The sequence below is a fragment of the Solea solea genome, chromosome 15 (assembly GCF_958295425.1).
Source record: "Solea solea chromosome 15, fSolSol10.1, whole genome shotgun sequence".
NCBI lineage: Eukaryota > Metazoa > Chordata > Actinopteri > Pleuronectiformes > Soleidae > Solea > Solea solea.
The window spans coordinates 5,567,211-5,588,182 of record NC_081148.1 but is presented as its reverse complement, the minus strand read 5'-3'; the positions used below and the strand labels follow the sequence as shown (position 1 = coordinate 5,588,182).

General features: G+C 42.9%; 1 protein-coding gene across 1 annotated transcript in view; it reads right to left on the bottom strand.

The window, feature by feature from the left end:
* Positions 1-16,542: 16,542 nt before the first annotated feature.
* Positions 16,543-20,972, bottom strand: part of LOC131474282 (uncharacterized) — a 67,039-nt gene continuing 62,609 nt past the window's right edge. The window contains exon 5 of the mRNA XM_058652073.1: positions 16,543-20,639. Coding sequence (XP_058508056.1) covers positions 16,576-20,639 — 4,064 coding nt within the window. The 3' untranslated portion in view covers positions 16,543-16,575. The remainder of the gene's footprint in view (positions 20,640-20,972) is intronic.

Sequence of the window (20,972 nt, the reverse complement as noted above, 5' to 3'; positions counted from 1 at the left end):
CAGGTTGCTTTACTTTGATGTTAAATCAGTGAACAGGTTTTTTTTTTGTTTTTTAAAAGACAAAGACTTTTCTTAGTGAAATCACTGTGGCCTCTCACGGCTTATTCTTTAATTTTCTGCTCCTCCGCTCTCCTCAACCTTCACTCCCTCTTTTCTCCCCCCCTCACATCACCCCCTCACATCTCTCTCCTTCTTGGCTCTGTGGGTTGATGTAATTGAGGAGTAGCTGGTGTGCGGTTCTCCCCCCGTTCCAGCGCCCAGAGTCCGGAGAGTGAAACCTCTAATCAGTAATGTCAACAGCTGACACTTTGCAGCGCTGCAGCATAGACAGAGAAAGAGCGTCTGCATCGAGTCGTGCGATGATGGTTTGAACTCCTGACAACAAGATCACATTCATCACAGTGAGGTAAAAACATCAAATATATCTGTATACAAATTATGCTGAACTTAATATATTTTTTAATATATATTTTATTTAATTATTTTCCCACAAAACAGGCAGTAACACAAACGCTCCATAAAAGCAAACGCTTTTTCTTAATCCTCGAATCCTTCCATCAGGCACTTTAGCTCCTATAACAGTGCAAACTGTGATCGTCTTTGGCGCATTAACATTTAAATGAACATTTATGTGGTCACAGGTGTGCATTTATTGGAGGTTTAACAGTGGCCCAGGCTCAGCCAATCAGAGTCGAGGACGAGGAGTGTCTGTTTTATAAGTCGTCATTAATGTCGCAAAGCGGCACAGATGTCACACTCACTGTTTCTGGGGAGCCATATCTGCGTTCATAAATCTGTTCCAAAAGCTGCATGTATCTCAGTCATTTTTCTTTCTTTTGCACTCTGAGAAGAGGAGCAGTTTGGCTGGAGAAGAAAATTCCCTTTTTTGTTGTTGTTGTCCAAAGGGGGAAAGCAGATGAATGAACAGTAGTTAAATGAGAGCTGGAGCTCAGCACTCATCTGTAAAGCTTTAGCTCGGATGTCACAGTTCAGTCACTATGGATTACGGCTTTAAGAACGACTAACTGCCAAAATAGCCTCTGTGTGGATGTGTGTGTGTGAATCCTGCCCACATTTATCTTTACATAATGCATATATATATCTATATATATAGATATATGCATGTATATCTAAATATATATCTATATATATATATATATAGATATATACATATATATAATGTAGGGCTCTCACTCTTTGTTCAAAACTCCAATAACTGTTCAACGTTTGGGTCAAAGTGCCTACATGAACCTCAAAAACCTGTTTTTGTTCAAAATGTACAGCCCTAGAACCTGTCGCAGTGAAGGAAGCTTGACCTTAGGTCCACTTAAAATCCACCAGAAAAATAAGACTGTGAAAAAAAATACCAAACCGCTTCTCTTGAACCTTGATGACCGCGTGGCTCAAATGAAAAGAGATTTGTCACCATTTTTCTTTATTTACAAAGCACTTTAAAACAACACGGTTGGCCAAAGTGCTGTACACAGACATGAGGACAAACACAAAAGTAAAAACAATACAAACAGTAAAAGCAACATCTCAAACTGAGTTAAAAGCCAAATAGAAAACAAGGTGTGTTTTAAGAGAGGACTTAAAAGCAGGAAGTGATGTGCAAAGTCAACTCATTCCACAGTTTCATGGCAGTGACTGAAACAGACTAACAGTGACTGAGACTGAAGCAGCTCAGATAGATACTGTGGGGCAAGACCATGAAGACATTTAAAAACAAATAAAATCATTTTAAAATCAATTAAAAAAGGAATTGGGAGCTAATGAACTATAGTTGTGTGAACCTAGAACCTATAGTGACATCTGGATAAGCCAGAGCACATCACAGTTGTATATGAAGTTGCTAATATGAACAGGTGAAATTTGGATTTTAGTGTTGGTGTATGTTCTCTCAGAGCACTCTCTCGTGCTGCACATTTCTGCCTATAAATATATTGCCGTACTTGTACGAGTATATCATCATATTTATGTTTCTTTATGTGGCTCAGGTTTTTATTCGATGTAATCAGGGACTTGGGTTTTTTGCCGTAGCCTTCAATTAGCATCAAAACTGAAAAGGTGAAAAGACCCACTGCTGATGTAAATGAAAGGGTTCATTCTGTGATTCACACAGTCAGGTGAAAATATTTGAAGATGATGTGACCATTTGCATGTTGGCACTCCTCAAACTGGTTTAGGGAGAATTTTAGCCTCAAAGATTTACACCTTCTGGGAGCCAAGAGACGGAATCATCACATTTACATAGTCCAACCACCTCCTGGTCTAAGCTGTCAGCGACATCTGATATATGTTAGCTAACAGGACAGAAACCAGTGTAGTAGTTTGAACAATGGTTATCAATAACAGGTCTAGGGACCCCAAGGGTTTTATGAAGAGGCCCCAGGGGCGTTCCCAGAGACAAATAAAATGAAATATGAATATAAATTTCATAAAAATGAAAAACAATAAAGGTAACATACAAGATTTAGAAAGATGTTAGATAGATACATATTTCTAATATCAAATAAAATAAAATACATTGAAGTGGCTCTGTGTAGTAGTGTGGACGGATCAGTATGTTGCTGAGTGAGCTGATGATATGCTAACTCTCAGCTAGTTGCTAAGTCATTAGCATCATACATTATACGCAAAGCTGTGTCATTCACACGTTATTCAAGCACATCAGGTTGGTTTGTTATTCATATTAATAGCAGATGCTCACATGCTCCCGTTACAGTAAGTTTCAATGTGCGTAATTTTTATTTGCATTTGCGAATAACAATAAAGCCACATAACGTTCTGAAACGCACACTGGATTAATAAAAGACAGCGTCCATCATGAAAAAAACATTTTAATCCGTGTATATGACTTTGAATGAACACTAACGTACCGTAGATCAAACGACGTAAAAAAAAAAAAGCTCACCCCATCAGAAGACGGGAGGTTAATAAGAGTTTCGGGGTGCTTTCCAGAAGCCTCTGTCTTAGTCTTTTGGACTAAAATGCTTATTAGTTTTAGTCACATTTTAGTCATTTCTATATGTGATAGTTTTAGTCCAGTTTTAGTCGACAGAAACTCAAAAAGGTTTAATCCAGTTTTAGACAGTGTTAGTTAAAAAAGAAGAAGTATAGTCTTTTAACAAATTCATTTAGATCAATAAGTATTGGAGATTGCTGTTGGGCAGAAACCTTTAATCTCCATATTTCAACTTTTCAACAGTTTTTTTTTTCATAAATTGATGCCTACATCATACGAGAGTGTCACACACAAGTTGTGAAAATGAAAATGAAAATTCCTCCGTCTGTGGTGCGCCGCGACCGACTCTAGGTTTGGAAAGGCTTGGGGCGAAGGTGGTTTACAGCTAACCCCCACACGGACGATGGGCGGCGATGTCGCAACCCAGCTGACCCGTCTTCAAACACGGACTAAGGAATTTTTAGGTTTTAATTTACAGATTACGCGCACAATAAGTAGAAATGTCATGCATTTTGATGGTCTGACAAACCACCCACTCACATTTACATAAATTTTCGTCTCGTCAACGAAAACTCACACAAGTCTCGTCATGTTTTCGTGATCAAAGATCCATGTTCATTTCGTCACCGTCTCGTTATTGTCATGGAAAAAACGGGCGTCAGTAACAGTGGAAGTGCAGTAACAGTAATGAGCCTCTGCAGGAGCGGCTGCATATTAAGTAGCCATGTGTTTCCTCTGTGGTGCGCAGCTGATTGGCTGAAAAAACAACAGAGGCACTGCAATGTGGTATCACCACACCCCGACTTGGAATCGGTTCACAGCAATCAAACAGCTCAAACACAAAGTTTATGGTTTTAAGACCCACAATACTTTGATTTGAAACATTGAGTGGCTTCTTCGAAATTTCAACTTAAATTTTCTGTAAAAATGAAAATGTAGCATGTACACTACCCTAATAAAGATAACAGATAGCCAGAAGACTAAGTTTGGGCTACGTTCAGAAGACTAAGTCTGACTCTAGGAGTGGAGAGGAAGACACAGAGCGCAGTTTAGTTTTGGTGACACCATATAATTGTGAACCATAACCATGAAAATATTTAACAACAAAAACACAAATGGTCATTCATACACAACACAATATGTACAGTTCATACCATATATACATATTGACAGTAACTAAATTTAGGGAAAAAGTCTGTATTGAGGGGTGAATGTAGTGTATGTAATGTGGGCTGTTAAAGGCGACATAGAATGCTTGTATCACACATATATGTTAGTTATGGAGGTCTACTTACATATATTAACTTGTTTTCATGATTAAAAACCTCCTAATCGCTGCAAACGAGCCGATCAAAATATCTCCTCACTGACGCTCTCGTCAGCCGCGCTGTTTCAGACCAAAACCACACCCCCAGAACCAGGACTGTGTTGTGATTGGCCAGCCAACGAGAGCTTTCCTACTGTACTGTGATTGGCCAGGTACCTGGAAGTGACGTAACAGATAGGCCAGCTCTCAGATACACAGCTCCCCCTCTGGCACGGTGGATGCTCTGCATCTCAGCAGCTACAACGAGAGTAGTTCTTCTTCTTCTGCGGTTGAATGTACGCAACCGGATGTGCTCGGACTAGTGCCCGCACCAGGAGGCGCTACGGTGGTGAGAGGAGTGGTGAGGGTTTCTGATGACGACATCAAACTACGGAAGTGCCGATCCGCTTCGCAGAGCCCAGGAAAACAATACAACACTATTTTCTCAGCAGTGGCTGAACTGTTTGTTCTGAAGCTTTAGGGTTTCATAAACGAGGTAATGACGCAGATACACACACAAACGCAGTGTTAATTGGAGCTTCCGGTCTATGTGGGCTTTAAGGGATTGCAACGGGCAGAAAGAGAGGAGCGGCTGCACCAAGGAGCCTCCTACCAGCCCGACCAGAGCAGTGGAGGTTCAGTTGATCCTTCCAACAGCCTTCAAGCTATGAGCCCAGACTATACCCTCTAGCTCGCCGTCAACCTGGCCTGCAGCAAACATTTCCCCCGGTGTGCTCCTCTCGCTGCTGCCGGCAGCCCCAACGGAGTTATGTTACGGCGTGACGTGATGACGTAGCGGCGCAATGTAATGACGTAGCGTTGAGACGTAATGACGCACGGCATCATCTTCTGTTTCACGAAAGGGGATAATAATAATAATAATAATAAAGGGTTTTTTCACCCAGGTTACAAAAATCTCTTTCCTTTGTTTACTCGATTTGTGCTGGGCCGACTTGTTGCTGGTTTCCTCGTGGCTGGTCACACATATTATATTATAATATTAAAAATGAAAAACAAAATGTTGCCACCAGTTGGTAATCACAGTGGCAATTCTGTTATCCTTTGTGCAGCTGATCCTCTGTGGTGGCTGTGTTCTTCAAAGCCTATAACGTCGTTTAATGAACGCATTAATAATTTAGTCTGCACTTAGGTACAAATTTAAGATACTTCAGTGTTGATTTACTTTTGTGGTTTTTACTGCGACATGAAAACAGTGATATGTGAACTATAAATACCTGAGACACATCAAACCTGTCCACCTGTAGCGTAAACGAAGCAGGTAATAATAAAAGGCACATGCACGTTACATCAGAGGAAGCCTTTCAGACGACAGTGAAGCTGGAGCTCCACTGAAGCGGCATGCGGCTCTGAGCTCAGGCCAGATTCATCCACTCAGCTGCTGAACTGTAATCACTCCTCTGTTGCTGGCCGGCGTGATCACCACCTGTGCTGATGGCGCTGGCAGCGGCTCAGCAGCAGCATCAGCAGCAGCCAGGAACCACATCAGCGTTTCATCACCCCACTATGAAACATACCATTTGTGCTTAAGGTTTCCTGGTGTGACAGTGTGTGAGACATTCATTTCGCTGCAGTGAGAGGCTGTTTGCAGCTAAAACATGAGCAGTGACAAAGCTCAGTGCTGTTTTCAACAATTTTAGGAACAAGCAGAATGTGATGAGCTGTAGTGAATCATTTCTCAGATCCTCATCACCAAACATCAGTTTATATTCATGTTTCGGCAGTATCCCTCTGAAAGCCCATGTTTTCTACAGTTGTTTGGATTTCCTTTATTGAGTTTTTACCACAAGGTCAACGTGGCTCATAACACGAGGGCTGCACGATGTATCGCTTGAGCAACGTCATCGCGATGTGCACATGTGCAATAGTCACATCGCAGGATGTGCAATGTTTTCTTTTTTTTTTTTAGAACATCTCTGAACCAGCCACTTGCTCTGTGCTCTCTCTGAGGGTCACAGGGGAGCTGGAGCCAATCCCAGCTGACATAGGGCGAAAGGCGGGCTACACTGTGGACAGGTTCAGTTTGAGTCCTGTGTCGGACGTCACGCTCGTGACTCTTCCAGTGACGGCACTCAGCTCACCTCACCAGAGCGGGTACCAGAAAGTGTACTATCCTTAAGGTAAAAGCAAAAAAATCAAGTTGAGTCAAGCTGTGCTATCTTATAAGCGCCCATCTACTGAGACAACCAACCATTCATTCTCACATTCCACTGTCAAATTAGAGTGACCAACTGACCTCTGCAGGATTTTTGGACTGGACCGTGGGAGGAAACATGAGTACCTGGTGAAAACCCACGCACACACTGTGAGAACATGCAAACTCTGTGCAGAAAGACCCATGAACCTGAGTCTTCTTGCTGCAAGGCGACTGTGCAACCCACTCTACTGCTGTGTAATCCTATAGTCAGTCATTTCTGATATGGCACTGGCCAGTCTTCACAATAGCTGTTTACTAAATAAGGGATGATATTGTAGCAGGTTGGCAATTTTTCCACCTTTTTAATCAAGGTCAAAAGGAGGAAGAAGATGTTTAAATTCTTTTTGCTCCCCCTTTGTTTGCAGTACATACAGAATATCCTGCATTTACATCTAAATTTTGGTTTTGATATTCCACTAATCATTAAGAGCAATGGATGATATTAAAGTATAGAAGCATTGTGCAGACAACAGCCCTGTTTAATCCTCAACTAATAAACACTAGTGCATCCTTGCATACGGCCATTTCAAGATCCTGTTAGTGATTTCTCTCTTTTGTTGGACTGTCGCTCAATGTTGAATCCATTTCTCCAGCAGAAACTCTGAGTTAAAGTCCAAGCCAAATGTTGTACGTTTTGACTTTAAGACATTAGGTGGTCAGGGAAGAAGAAACACTCTCACTCAACACTCGGTCGTTGAACAGGAGCAGCTCAAGGCTGCCGCCGCCTCCTTCTCTCTCTGGATGAGAGTGTAACGTTGTTTTAAGCTCACAGGCAATGCCGCAGTTGTTGGGCTGATTACAGATGATGAATCACTTTACATAGCAAGCGAGGAGTCTGTGGTGGAGAGCTCTTCAATCGGATATAACCTTTTGTTTCACCTAAACAGGAGCTGCAGTGAAAAAGAAACATTGACTCCGGGCGAGAACTGAGACACAATCAGTCATCATGAATAAGCCAAAAAAGTGTGGAAGGCTAAAAAAAAACAAAAAACTTTTTATTTCCTCAGCACTAAAACACTGTCAGCTTTGAAAGCAGAGAGCAGTGTTGACAGCGTGGTGAATAAAAAAGAAAGAAAAGCCCATCGGAGATTCCACTGACTCAGACGACTACAAGATGTTTGATGCATCTCTGGCAGCCGTGACCCATTTCTCCACAGAAGCAGGAGTGATCAAAAATGTTAGAACAAATGTTACTGCTTTCTGTCGGCCTCCCTGCGGTTTCAGGCTCTCTGGATCTCCACTTCCTGCAAGAGGAAATGTAGGCCCATCCTGCACAGCCATTACCAGCCATCCAGCGTGTGTCAGTGCAGTGCACTCATGCACAGTTTACAGCCTCGAGGATCACACACATCAACCACTTCCCTCAAGTTACGCCACAATGGAATAACCCTGCATCTCAAGTAAAAGTCCTGCATCAACATTTTACTGGGCAAAATATTTGGAGTAAAAATGTAATTTGGTGTCACAATTCGAACTGATTATTGTCGAGATGTGTCTCTGTTGCAGTTTTAAATCCTCAAAACTGGAGGAGGAAAAAAAAAATATGAAACGGATAAAAATGACTTTAGGGCTGAGAGGGATTACTGCTCCTGCAAGAGCTAAGAAAATTCTCTGGAAGTCTTTAGATCATGTCAGCCCGTTGTCAGTCTGGCCAGCTGTGGTTTAGTGGTAGAGTGGGTTGTCCTCCAAGGTTGGGGGTTTGATCCCCAACTCCAGTAGTCTACTTGCAGATGGGTTAAGATGCATCTGTGTAAATGGGTATAACAGTGAGAGAAAGAATGCGTCCGTAAAGATAGTGAAATATAGTGAAAGAGTCAACTGCAGTGTAAAGCACCTTGACTGATCATCAATACAGACCACATCAGTCCACATCAGTCCACATGAGCTTCAAGTCTGGTCAAGTGAAAAGAAATGACTTCTAGAATTCACTTCTGACTGCAGATTTGTAAGATAAAATAAGATTTGAACCATTATAAAATAAATCATGTGTTGATCAGTGTTAATATTCTGGCCATGGCTACAACTAAAACATGATATGAGCCTTAAAACTACTGAGACTACAGTGGGTTAGTGGACATCAGCTGAGTAGGCTTGGACATGACACAGGACACATTCAGGACACATGGGGTGCATTCACACCTGAACTTAGTGCTGTCCACATTTGACTGGATCACTTAAGATGGATGTGGATACCATGGACCTCATTTATAAAAGTGTATGCCCGAAAGTTTGGCGTACGTAAGAAACACAGGATTTGCTTACGCCCAAAAAATATTGGGATTTATAAAACCACAACTGTGGTTTTGCTGATCGCTTAACAGTAAGAAAAACAGATGTCAGATGCTAGAGGTCAATGTTGCCGCTCCCGCTCCCCGGCTCTGCACACTGTGGGCTCAGGGGAAAATAATGAGTAGGCTTTCCACCGTTTGTATACAGATCTACTGTCGCCGGCAAGGTTCAAGGGGTTAGACATCGAGTGTTGTGTGTCAGTTTGTATTTGTACGTGCAGTAATCACCACATGTTGTAGAAGCCAGTTGTGTGCGCGCTGACGCTGGATCCAGTGTGGGAACCGGTTCTCAATCCATTCATCATCACTGGCCAGCAGATCGGACTGTTCTCTGACAATTCTGTCCCTCCGCAGCTTCCGTTGGTCTGTTCCTCCACCAGAGACAGAGCTACTATTTTGCATCATTGCGCATTGTGATGAAATTCCTCTTTGTTTCTCTCCACATCTGATTGAATCCTGTCGGCTTGAGTTGTGGGAATTAAACAGTTCTGCACTGACTGTTGCAACATTCTGCCCAATAAAAAGAATCATCATCATGAAATTAAGCTTAAAACATGAAAATATAATTAGAAGCGCAACGTAATTAATTATAGGAAAATCACACAAACACGAAACCTAGATCCATGAAAACATAATCTGTCCTCCTGTTTACCTTATTATCCCAGAGAATGAATCTCATACCACAAAAGTATTTAATAATTACAGCATTTATTTAAAAATGTACGGATATCTTGTATTCAGTTGTTTATTAAGCAGGTAACTGTTTATTTGTTGACAAATACGTGTGTACATAAAATCTTGTTAGAGGTAATAATTTCATTTATTTTTACACACTGGTGTCATTTTGAGCAGTTTCTGGCCATGGGGGTCACAGTTTCTCCTCTCTAACGTAAATGTGCGTACACATGGGACAGAGTTTATGTAAAGGGCCACATGTAAACTGTCAAGTTTGTTTTTTATAAATAACAAACTTTGTGTGGAAAGTGCTGGACTTTAGAAATAAACAGGGTCTTTTGATGGAGACACCAGTGGATCAACAACTCCTCTGTGCTGTTATGTAAAAGCACTCATTTCCTCTCTGGTCTTAGTTGGGGAAGTGCGCTGTTTACCTCTGTTTACAGGAGGCCACAAACTTGTACCATTCGTTCGTAAAAGGCTGTATAATAACAAGATACACACAGTTCAGTTCAAATTTTAAGTCTATCTCCTGCCAGGAGCCGTGTATTTTGGTATTTATAAAGTTGTGGTGTTTATCGACCCAGTCACCAGCCGTCACAGCCCGACAACCAGACCAGTCCACCGGGACTCTTCCCTCGCCTCTCGATTAGTCACTCTGGGCCTGGTCACAGTGAGCGGATGTTTGTTTGATTTATTTATTGCAGAAAGTTCACATTCTCTTCATCGCTCCACTCAGATCTGATGTGTTGACGCCGTATTTCATCATGTCTGTCACTCGCTTCATGTACTTTAGGATTTAATCTTCGTGTCCTTGGCTCTTTGTCGCCGTTTGCAAACATTTCTATTGTCAGTGAAAAATTGGTCAGAATGAGTTTTGGAAAATATGTGCATTTTTTTTTTTTTTTTAGACAGATATTGCAATATCACCTATTTGGTATTTTGAAATTAAGATTCATTTCAGCTCCTCTAATCCTCCGTCACCTGTGAGGTGCATTTACACTTCTGTCACAATGAGTTTCTGATCATCTCCTGAAGTGGTTTGGCAGATTAGATCATAATCCATCCTCTGCTGTATTTACACATCTATTTACAAGTGGTGAGCCGCTATCCGATTACAATCAGATCACAGAAATGCCAGGTGTAAAAGTGTGTTTTTAGGAACAATGTAGCCTTCAGTTAGAATCAAAAAGATTATTATTATATTTATTTATATAATCATTTATTTATTATTATAAAAGATCATTATGGGCTACTGTAAAAACATGATGCTCCACCTCTATAGAGCTGATGCTGTTCCTGATATGCATATAAAAGGCTAATTCTGGGATGATGAAATCCATCCACTTTTAGTGTAATTATTTAATCTTCAGTTTCTGCCAAATGAAAAGAATTCAATCTAAATTTTACACACTGGTCCCTTAATGTGAAAGTGACAGAAATGCTGAGTTTTAAGTAGCCTTGCAACAATTATTTGATGAATCTATTGCTAATTGATGACTGAATCAATCGTCAACTATTTTATCTATCTTTTTTTTATCTATCTTAAATGTGAACATTATCTGGTTTCTTTGCTCCATTTGAAACAGTGATTGGCATTTTTCAACGTTTGCTCAAAGAATAATGGACAGTTCTGAAAATAATAGTTAGTTCCAGCCGTAGTATACAACTCTAATCTGAAATCTCCTCAAAAGGAAGTATACAGCATTTCAGTAAATGTACTTGTCACCCACCCAGCCGCTGTGTGTGAGTCTTTATAAGCCACAAACATCCCTATCTGAGGAAGCTGGAACACATCAAGTCCAAGACAAAGTGATTATGAAGTTTATGTTCCCCGGAGCTCATTCAGCCTTCCAGCAAAAGACCCACAAACTGGTTTTCAATCTCTCAGTTTTACCCATGAGTTTCTTATCTGACTGGCATCTCACGGTTGTCGTCTGCTTCCAGCTGCTTCTCTCTCAGGAAAAAAAAAAACCCAAAAAACACGCAGCTTATGGGGAGAGAAGTTCAGGTCCTTTTGAAAAATGCTGCTTCACTTGATGCCAATGATTAATCCTCATTTTACATGTTTGATTTTGTGTCTGCACTTCACTTCCTCGGCTGTTGTGTTCTGATTACATTATGCGTCACACTGAGAGAGAGAGAGAGAGAGACAACGAGTGTTTATAAAAGTTGAATAACAAAGTCTGTATTGACTCATTTTTATTTCTCTGTTGAGGGTTAGCTGCAGAATCATTTTATAAACAGATTGAATGTGTGTATAGTATGTGATTGTGTCCATATTACAGATGCACGTATGAAAACTTAGTCGAGTTTCGTCAGTGTTATATCAATCAGGCTTTTCATTCAAAAATTGTGACGCCCCTGCCCTAAAGTACACATACAAGTCTTATTCTGAGGTTAGAAAAAACTCAATTATTTTTAATTTAAGGCACTTATACGCTCAGGTAAAACATATATAACTTATACACTCGGGTATTAGATTTCATTTTCTGCCAGTAAACCCTTCTAAATGCTGCCCACTGGCCCTTTTAAAGCTTTGTAATAATAATAATAACAGTTGCAGGACCGACTGCTGTCCTGTCTAATGAAGCTTAATTTTATAATTTATTGCTAAATTGTTCATGAACCCGCTAACTGTGGGTCACACACTCCACTTTGAGAATCGCTGTTTGTGTTTTGTCGCAAACACAGCAAGTCCAAGCTTATCTTCATTTAAATGAATCAATCTCACGTCCTCTTGTTATTCTTACAAACCCTGAACAATGTTTGAGCTCGCCGCTGCAGAAATCACATTATTTCTGTAATAAAATGTCGTCAACTCCTAACCATTTGCTTCATGTTTAGCCCGGAGAGAGTGACGGCAACCACAATGGTTCATTAATGGACGAGTGTTTTAAAAGCTCCGTTTCTCTCTGCTCCCGCTGTGGTTTGCTTTATGCCTCATCTGATTAGTCTCTGCGGTGGAAGCAAAAAGGAAAGGAAAACCATAATGTAGGCGACCGCAGCTGATGCACAGTCTGTTAACTCATTCACCATCAAGTGCCGGGCGGAGTCGAGACACACGCGTCAACCTTTGTGGAGGGAAATCAAATTACAAAGAGCCTACATATAGTTCAGGGCAGAAAAGACTACGTACACTTTTAGAAACTAATTTCATAGCAGTCAAGTTTTAATGTCAGAAGGCTTTTTGTTGGCTTTTTAAAGGTCACAAAGTAAATTACAGAGAACTGTAGATTCTGTGGATGTGTTTCTCTCTATATCTCGCCCACACACACACACACACACACGCTGCAAATTATACACATTGAAGACACAACAGCCCCAGGTGTTGAACATGTTGACATTTGACGCTATTTTAGTCATTGAACATGATGGTCCCAGCTGTCTGTTAACCTCCTGGACACACACACACACACACACACACTGAGGGGAGAGTACATGGATTCACAGACTCACAGACTGTTTTTATATTCTACAACACTTTCTTTTTTCTCCGAGCTTGAAAATTGATTAAGCGATTCTCTGAATGAGCTCCACACCCTTGTCTTATAGTGTTTCTTGCCTTATTATTTCACACACAGGGGAAATTACAGGAATGCGGTGGTAAAAGCTATCGATTCACAGATTTGTCTGATAATAATAAGAGTTTTTTTTTCCTCCCTGAAAGCAAGTCATTTTCAGGTGATCCCCCCCCCCCACCCCCCCATCCTGTTTTTAAGAAGAAAAACAAACAAATCACTCAGGTATAAAGTCCACTGATTTTATTTCCATTTTCAGCACTATTTTAGCTTTTCCATGGGTTTACTAGATCTGTTATATCACCAGGAAAAAAACAAAAAAACATCTGTGGCTGACATTAGATTACACAAAGCATGTAGCCAAATATTAGTTTATTTAGGGTCTTATGACGGTTCTCTAACAAAACTGGGAGATACATAAATGTGGCCCTAAAAAGCCCATGAGCCGACCACAGGGACATACATGTATGTACAACAGCTTAACATGAACACAAGTTAAGTAGGCGTTTAGTTGATTTACTCGCTAAAATATTATCAGAGTACATATACAAAAAAGGTTCCTCAATCAACTGAGGGTTTGCTACAAAAATACATTAAATAACAGTGTTCTTCTCTAATGTACACAGTTTTATCACAATAATAAATAAAAGTGCGTTCATCGAGAGCGAGCCTTGAAACCCCCACAGAGCTACAGAGCGAGACTGTGTTGCTGAGTGCAGTCACACCAGCTAAATGTGACCCTGGTGTTTTTTCTTGCAGTAGAAGAAGTCGTGAGCTCCGTGTCACTACTTCTGTTCATAAACTCCTCGAGAAGCGCGTCACTGTGGGCTCCGTGGAGTCACCATGGCAACACAGCCAACATAGCGGAGGTCATCTGGTGAGGAATCGAGCATCATTGTGATCGTTCAGCCCAGAGTCCGTCGCCAAAATGTTTTACAGTGTGAACAGAGATGCTGATGTTCGTCACATTGTCATTTCACGTATAAGTATATATATCTGCTACTTGCCCCAGAACAACAGATAGGTGCTGCCGCTTATGCCCCAAAGACTTTACAGCCAGGTGTGAGAGAATATGTGAGAGAAAAACAGCGTGTTTTTGCATCTGCTCCTCCCTAAATGTTGCTTTTGCATTAACACTTGTGAAAGTCTGACGTGCTCATGGGTAGGCGTGGTTCTACAGAGGTATGAAGACATGGGGGAGTTGTTAATGATGATATGCAGTACTCTATGGAACATGGTATGGATGAAACCTCTATCAAAGAATCCACACTATAATAGCTGGCTTTAAAGGAGAAATCCACCCCGAGGGCCTGTTCAGACAGCAACGTGCCCGAATGAGGAAAACGCTTTGAACTTCCATTCCACTTGCATTTGGATGCATGGATGCAGTGCACCGGTGCTATTGTGTCACAGAACACAGAGTGGAAATTCACCTGTCAAACTGCGACAAGCAGCCGACGAGTGACACAAACAGGAAGGCGGTGGTTATGAAAACACAGTTGTGTTCTGATTGCCTGAAGCGCGACGGTTTGTGTTCGCGGAGAAATTCCAACAGTTTCTGAAAGCTGAGAAGCAGCACGTCAAAGGAACTGTGTGGTTATTACAGTAACGTCACTCGCGCTGTTGCAGGAAGCTGGAGAATCAGCGTCTTTGTCACCACAGAGGAGAGAGTTGGAAAGACGCCTCTACATAGTTTCCATTTTTTGGCCTGTTTTTGGACATTGAGACAAAGACTAATGTTATTTTAAATATGTTTTACACTGTTCATATCTCAAATTTAACACACAAAATATTGTTAATACACCATTTCAACATGCAGTAAACTGTAAATAACTGCCAGGTGTTGAAAGTTATTCTGGAAAAAAGGGCAAAATAAAAAGTCCAGACGTACATAAAGGGTTAAGTTAGTATGATGCATCAAATCATTTTTTTCTCCCCCCCCCCCCTTTGGGTGAGTCACTAAATGTAAACTTATCCACCACACTGGGATATTTTTAGTGCAGCACTGAATATGAGTGAGACTCCAGAGAGTCAACACTCTAAAACGTCATGAAGAAGAAGATGAGACGCTGGAGTCGGTCCCTCAAAGTCAAAGAGCAAAGGCCTATTTTTAAACGTACGCTCGTGCTCTGACTTGACAGCCACTTATGAGGAATATACATCGCAGAGGAGGCCACGATAATTGAATTATTCTCTAACAGTGGCATCAAAAGCTTCCATATGGAGCATCGTGGAGGAACTGTGTCCATCTAAAGCCAACACAGGCTAAATACTGTCATATTTAAACAGGGTGCAGGATGGAAGCAGAGATTAGTAAACAGCTGCTATGTTGAAAACTGTGTGCAGCTGTTTTTTTTTTTAAAGATAGATTTATGATTGAATGGGAAAGTAATGGTCTAAAGGGAACTGTAAAGCACTTCAATTCAGTATTTGCACAATAAAGTCTGAATTTGTAAATAAAATGTAACTTATGACAATGTGCAGTGTAAAACTACACTTAATCAATTTTATACTAAACTATTGTGATCTAATTCATCAGGCAATTTTAGAAAATGTATTTCATTTTATTTTATTTTGTTCTCAGTTTAAACATTTTAGTGCTTTTACTTAGTAAATGCACTAAAATGTTTTTTCCACCAAATAACTCCCAATACTTTACAAAGTTTAGTTTTTCTTTGCCTGTTTCTTGCAATGAATATTAAGTTTATACATTATTTAATATACGGATATTTCTAATATTTAAAATATATAAATGCACAGTTGTTTAGACACAATTGGCAGATTAAAGAGATAGACCATAAGTGGCTCTTTAATAAATGTTTATTTAAGTTAAAGCAAGTTTGTGCATCATTTGTGTTTCTGTATTTATTTAAATAAAATTGTAGGAGGGGGAAAAAAAAAAAAATCAAACGGCCTCTAACTCCACTCATAATTGTTTTATCTCTGTTAAAGCTTCTCGTCAATAAAGAATAAAGAAATAAATCCTGGTCAGGAAACTCCAGCATCTCTGTTTTTTTGTAGCTTTAAAAATGCACCTTTTTTTTCTGTTTTCTCGCAGCGACAGAGGCTTGTAGGTTGAAATGTTTGAGGCAACTGTAGGAATTAGTTTAGTTCCAAAACGCATTTATTATCACAGACTAAAGATATCGGAGAGTGTACAAGGGTGGATTTGTCCTTTAAAGTCACAAACCATGAAATTTCCAACATGCCTTGCAAGCAAATCATTGGTTTAAAATGCAAAGCAGGAGCATCGACTGATTTCTACCACGAGAAATGAGCCCAGCTGTGTGTCCCTGTCACGATCCCGTCGGCTGCACACCTGAGGCTCATTTTGAGCGGGTCGTGCGACTGATGAAGATAATTAGTTCGTCTTTTTTTTTTTTTTACACATGAGTGAATCTGCGCACGGAGTGTTCGGGAGTTGCCAGAGATATGGCTTTGAGAGGTTTTGTTTTTCTACTTAAGTCTCATTAACCCTGGCATTTCATCCTCACTTTGGGGACGCAGGTAATGACACATAAAAGCTGCTCTCTCCCAGCTCACAACTGCTTCCTCGGGAAATGGGAAAATGTCCTTTTTTCTTCTTTAAGAAAAACAAAAATGAGTCAGAACAACACCTGTAAGGGTACGACAGCTGGATGTGGCGAGGGATAGAGCTGTGCGTGGTGACTCTGCACTGGGTGAAATGCTGTTGCTATGGGATATGAACTGGGAGCATCCAGGAGAGGGATGGGGGGAGAGGTGTAGAAAGCGGGAGGAGGTGGTGGAGGAGGCGCAGGACCTGGATTAAGAGTGAGGGGACAGAGATGAGGAGAGAAAGAGGGAAGGAGTTGAGGGTATGATGGGACCGGGAGGTGCGGCGGTGGCGGCGGGAGGAGGGAGAGGTGATGTTGGATGAAGGTGTGACGGAAGGAGAACGAAGAGGAGGGAGACAGGGACGCCGGGAGGAGGATAGGAGCGTGGAGGGGGATGCACTGTGGAGGAGGGAAGGCGTGGGGAAAACGCGGCCTCTTCTCTGGGAAGAAGTGTTCAATATCTATCTCCTTCCTTCTCTCCCATTCTTTCTCTTCCTTTTCTCTCTCCTTCCTCCTCACCCACTCTTTCTCCCACTCCTCCTTTACCTTTATCCTCTCCATCTGTTTCTCCTCCTCCGCACCTCTCTGCTTTGCTTGTGCACTCGTGAGTGCGCCGTCTTTCTCGTCCTTTCTGGCATTGTTGTTATCGGCGACGCCACAGTCAGCTGTGTGATTCCTGATGGGGTCATCGCGCTGACCGCTGACGCGAGCTGTGTCACTGCAGGTACTGTAATCACGCGCCGCGTCCAGGAGGTCACTCTTGTCCTCGCCGCGGCCACGTGTGCCGCATGCATGACGCGTGTCATTGGTTGTACAGTTACAGCCGTCGGTGTCACACGTCGCTGTGCCGTGAGCTGCATTCACTGTGTGCTCAGGTTTACTTCGACAGTGGCCGTCATGTGTGTCCTCAGTGCTGCAGGAGGCATTGAAGAGTAGGTCCACAGGTTCCACCACTGCAGACACATCGTCTTCTTTGTTGGTGTCTAAATGTGTGTCAGTGGAGTTAGTGTCGCCTTTGGAGCAGGGATTGTCGTCTTGACCGCGGTCACTCTGTGTGTTAGGGATGTGACAGTCACTATCGGGTGTCTTCTTCTTGTCCTCGCCTCCCGCGCCGCCTTCACTGTCATCACCGCTGCAGTAGTTATTCACATTGTCAGTGATGTCACAACCCGCCGCCTCCTCCGCGGCGTGTGTTGTCGCGCAGAGACGCCGGCACTCCACTGTTTTTTCCTCTGCGCTGCCCTCACTTGTGTTGCACTTGTGCCAAAGTGTCTGAGCCTCGCTCCTCTTGAGTTTCCGCTCCTCTGTGACATCCTCCACATGAGAGGTATCACTTACACTGAGGTCAGAGGACAGAACAACACATGTTCTTTCCTGCGTCGGCCTCAAACTTTTGACAACTCTCCTCGCTTGTCTCCTTCCCCTTTTCCGTCTCTTCCTCGGCGTTGCCTCAGCCTCCGGCAATTCCTTCTTCCTCTTGCAGGCTGTTCCTGCGCTCTTTGACATCACTTCCTTTGAAATAACATCTCCAGGGAGGGCTGTGTCTGCGCAGGCTGATCTTATTCTAGATTCGGTGTCTGACTGTTGTGCAGAGCAGCGTGGGGCTGGCCCTAACACGAGATTGCCGTGTCCTGCAGGTATTGTTTGTCTTTGACTACATGCTGTTTCTCTAAAGGGAGCAGGGATGAGGCTAATCGCAGGATCACCCGCTGTTTCCCTGTGAGGTGGAGGAACAAGACAAATTTCTTGCTCACGTGCTGCGTCTTGACAGACGAGAGGAACACTGCTAATCCTGGGTCTGCACATATTTTCTTGAGCATCCTGAGCAGCTCTTATCTCCGTCTTCCTCAGATACCTCTGCTCCTCGTCGGGCTGCCCTCCCTCCTCCTCTTCCTGTGTATTTATGTGTATCTCCTCTGTCAGTCTGTCATTCAGAGCGGGGTCGGGTGTAATTGCACGGCGGCGTGTCGTTTCTATAACAGACCCATGGACAGGGCTAATCACTGAGTTACATGCTGCACCCCTGCAGAGGAGCTTTCTGAGCCCCTGGTCCCACCCACAGGCTGATTGCTGGGATTGATGCGGGCTGGCCTCCCTTTTCACCTGCAGACACAGCTGGTTACACCGATTACACCGATTCACAGGAAGATTACTTAATAGCGCTCCTATCTTCTCGTCATTTCTGCCTGCCCTCTCTTGCTCCGTCTGATCTCCTCTTATCCTGCCTTCTTCTTTTCTCATCCTCTTTTCTTTCCCTCCTCCCAGCTGATGCGCTGCAAGATTACTTAATAGCCCCTTTACTCTTCTGTGGTCTTTCTCTGTGCCCTCTCTTTTCAACTTTTCTTCTCCTCTGCCTTCAAGCATGTGATTCACAGAAAGACTGTTGATTATCCGTCTTCCTCTCTCTGGGTCTTTTCTGTCTGTCTCCTCCGCTCTCTTTCTCCTCCCTCTCCTCCTCATTCCTCTCCTCACCCCTCCCCTGCGCTTCCTCCTCCTCCTCCTCTGCCCCCCTGCACTCTTTTGAAGGCCCGGTGCTGGTGCAAGGTGACATTCTGCAGAAACGGGAACTAATGCTAAAGCATTTGCATCGTAGCAGCCGGAGCAATCCAGAGCTGTGTTGCCACTGCTGCAACAGGCTACAGGTTCAATAGGATTTCCTGCCTCATCCTCTTCCTCCCTTTCATCTATCTTTGCCCACCCTCCTCCCGCTGTATCATTGTTCCTCTGTTGGCAGTCAGGTTGTTTGATCGCAGATGGCTTTATTCTCCCAATGCCTTCCTGCGTCCCTCCTTTCTTGCCCTCACCCCGTTCCCTGGCCCTGTTGTGTGCTCTGAAGTCATGCAGGAGGGGGTTGACACTGTAGGATATGGATGGTGACGTCTTGGTGTAGCTAACCATCTCTGATGGCCAGAGAAGAACCCTGCTGCCGTCTCGGCTCAGGACACTATAAAACGGCTCTTTGGGACGACTTAGGGCCAAAAACCTCGGGTCCTTTGTGCAGTTTGACAGGGAGGGGTTTGATTCTTTGGGCTGCGATTGAACTGAAGACTCTTTGGTCTCATTTAAAACACCAGAAATAGATTCTTCTGGCTGATTTGTAGCAGAACAAAACAGATCTGTCAGTTCTCGGGTGGGTTCTAACTCTATCCGATTGTCCACATCTTTTGTGGATTTAGCCTCACCGTCTCTGCATGTGGAAGCTTGAGCCACAGTTGTGCTTACACCGTCACAAATCTGTCCTGGTATCCCATTATCTAAAGGAAGATTTCCTCCAGTCTCACTTTCACTGCTGATTTGGGCTCCATTTCCATTTTTATTAGAATTGTCTACTCTGCGGTCACACAGAGAAACCAGGGCTCCAGCCCCAGAGAATCCTCCATTTCCTCTGTCAGTGGATACACTGGCTTCAGCACTACCCCGGTTTCTATTATCCAAGTGATCCACAGCTCCCACATCGGTGTCTGCAGATCTGAGCGGCTCATTTCCAACTTTCTCCCCAAGATCTTTGCTCCTCTTTTGGGCCATCATACTTTCGGGCTTTGTAGACAATCCTGAGCCTCGTCCAGCTTGGATGAAAACTGCTGCTGATTGGTGAAGGAGGACACAGGTCCTTTTAGGCAAGGAGAAGGACACAGGACGGACTCGGCCAGGGACAGATTGGACATCTAATGCCCCCTGCACTGCTGTGCTGCTGCTGCTGCTGCTGCTTGTCATGTTAGCAAGAGTTGAGCAGGAGGTGGAGGTGGTGGGGTTCGCACTGAAGCGGGTTTTGTTGGAAATGCAGCCATCATTAGTGGAGGTCACGGAGATGTTATTGGCGTTGCTTAATTGATGACGAGCCCATGGGATCTTGTGAAAGTGTCTTGTATTGGTTAAAGAGTTCATCGTGTTGTTGTTGCTCGGTGTAGCGGCAGCGGCTGACCGGTCACTGCGGTTCAGATGAGTCTTGTTGAGGATGAAGGACTCAGCAGCGGCCGTAGTTGCTGTGTTGTTTGCGTCCATTTGATTGTACACCCACTGTGTGTTGCTCAGGAGTCTGGTTTCCAGTGCAGGGTCCAAGGGCAGGAAGGGTCCAATCAGTGGGGTTTGAGACTCTAAAATGAAGGGAAGAGCAGAAAGGATTACAGCACTTGACACTGATTACATTCACATGCAAGACATAACAGGATTATCTGGCTAACCTGACTATAAAGACAGGAGTAGGAGAGGATACACGTGGAAGAATAGAATTCATTTTCAAGACTTTCCATCCCGTAAGCTCCTTATGCATTTATTCAACATCCTGTCTGTTCATCATTACTCTTTTGTAGCTGTTAACACATCAGAATGTGATATATGGGTGTGGGATGGACTTATGAAAAACATAAGCACCCAGATGAATGTGAAACTTATATAGAAATGGGACCACAAATAAAATTAACATTACG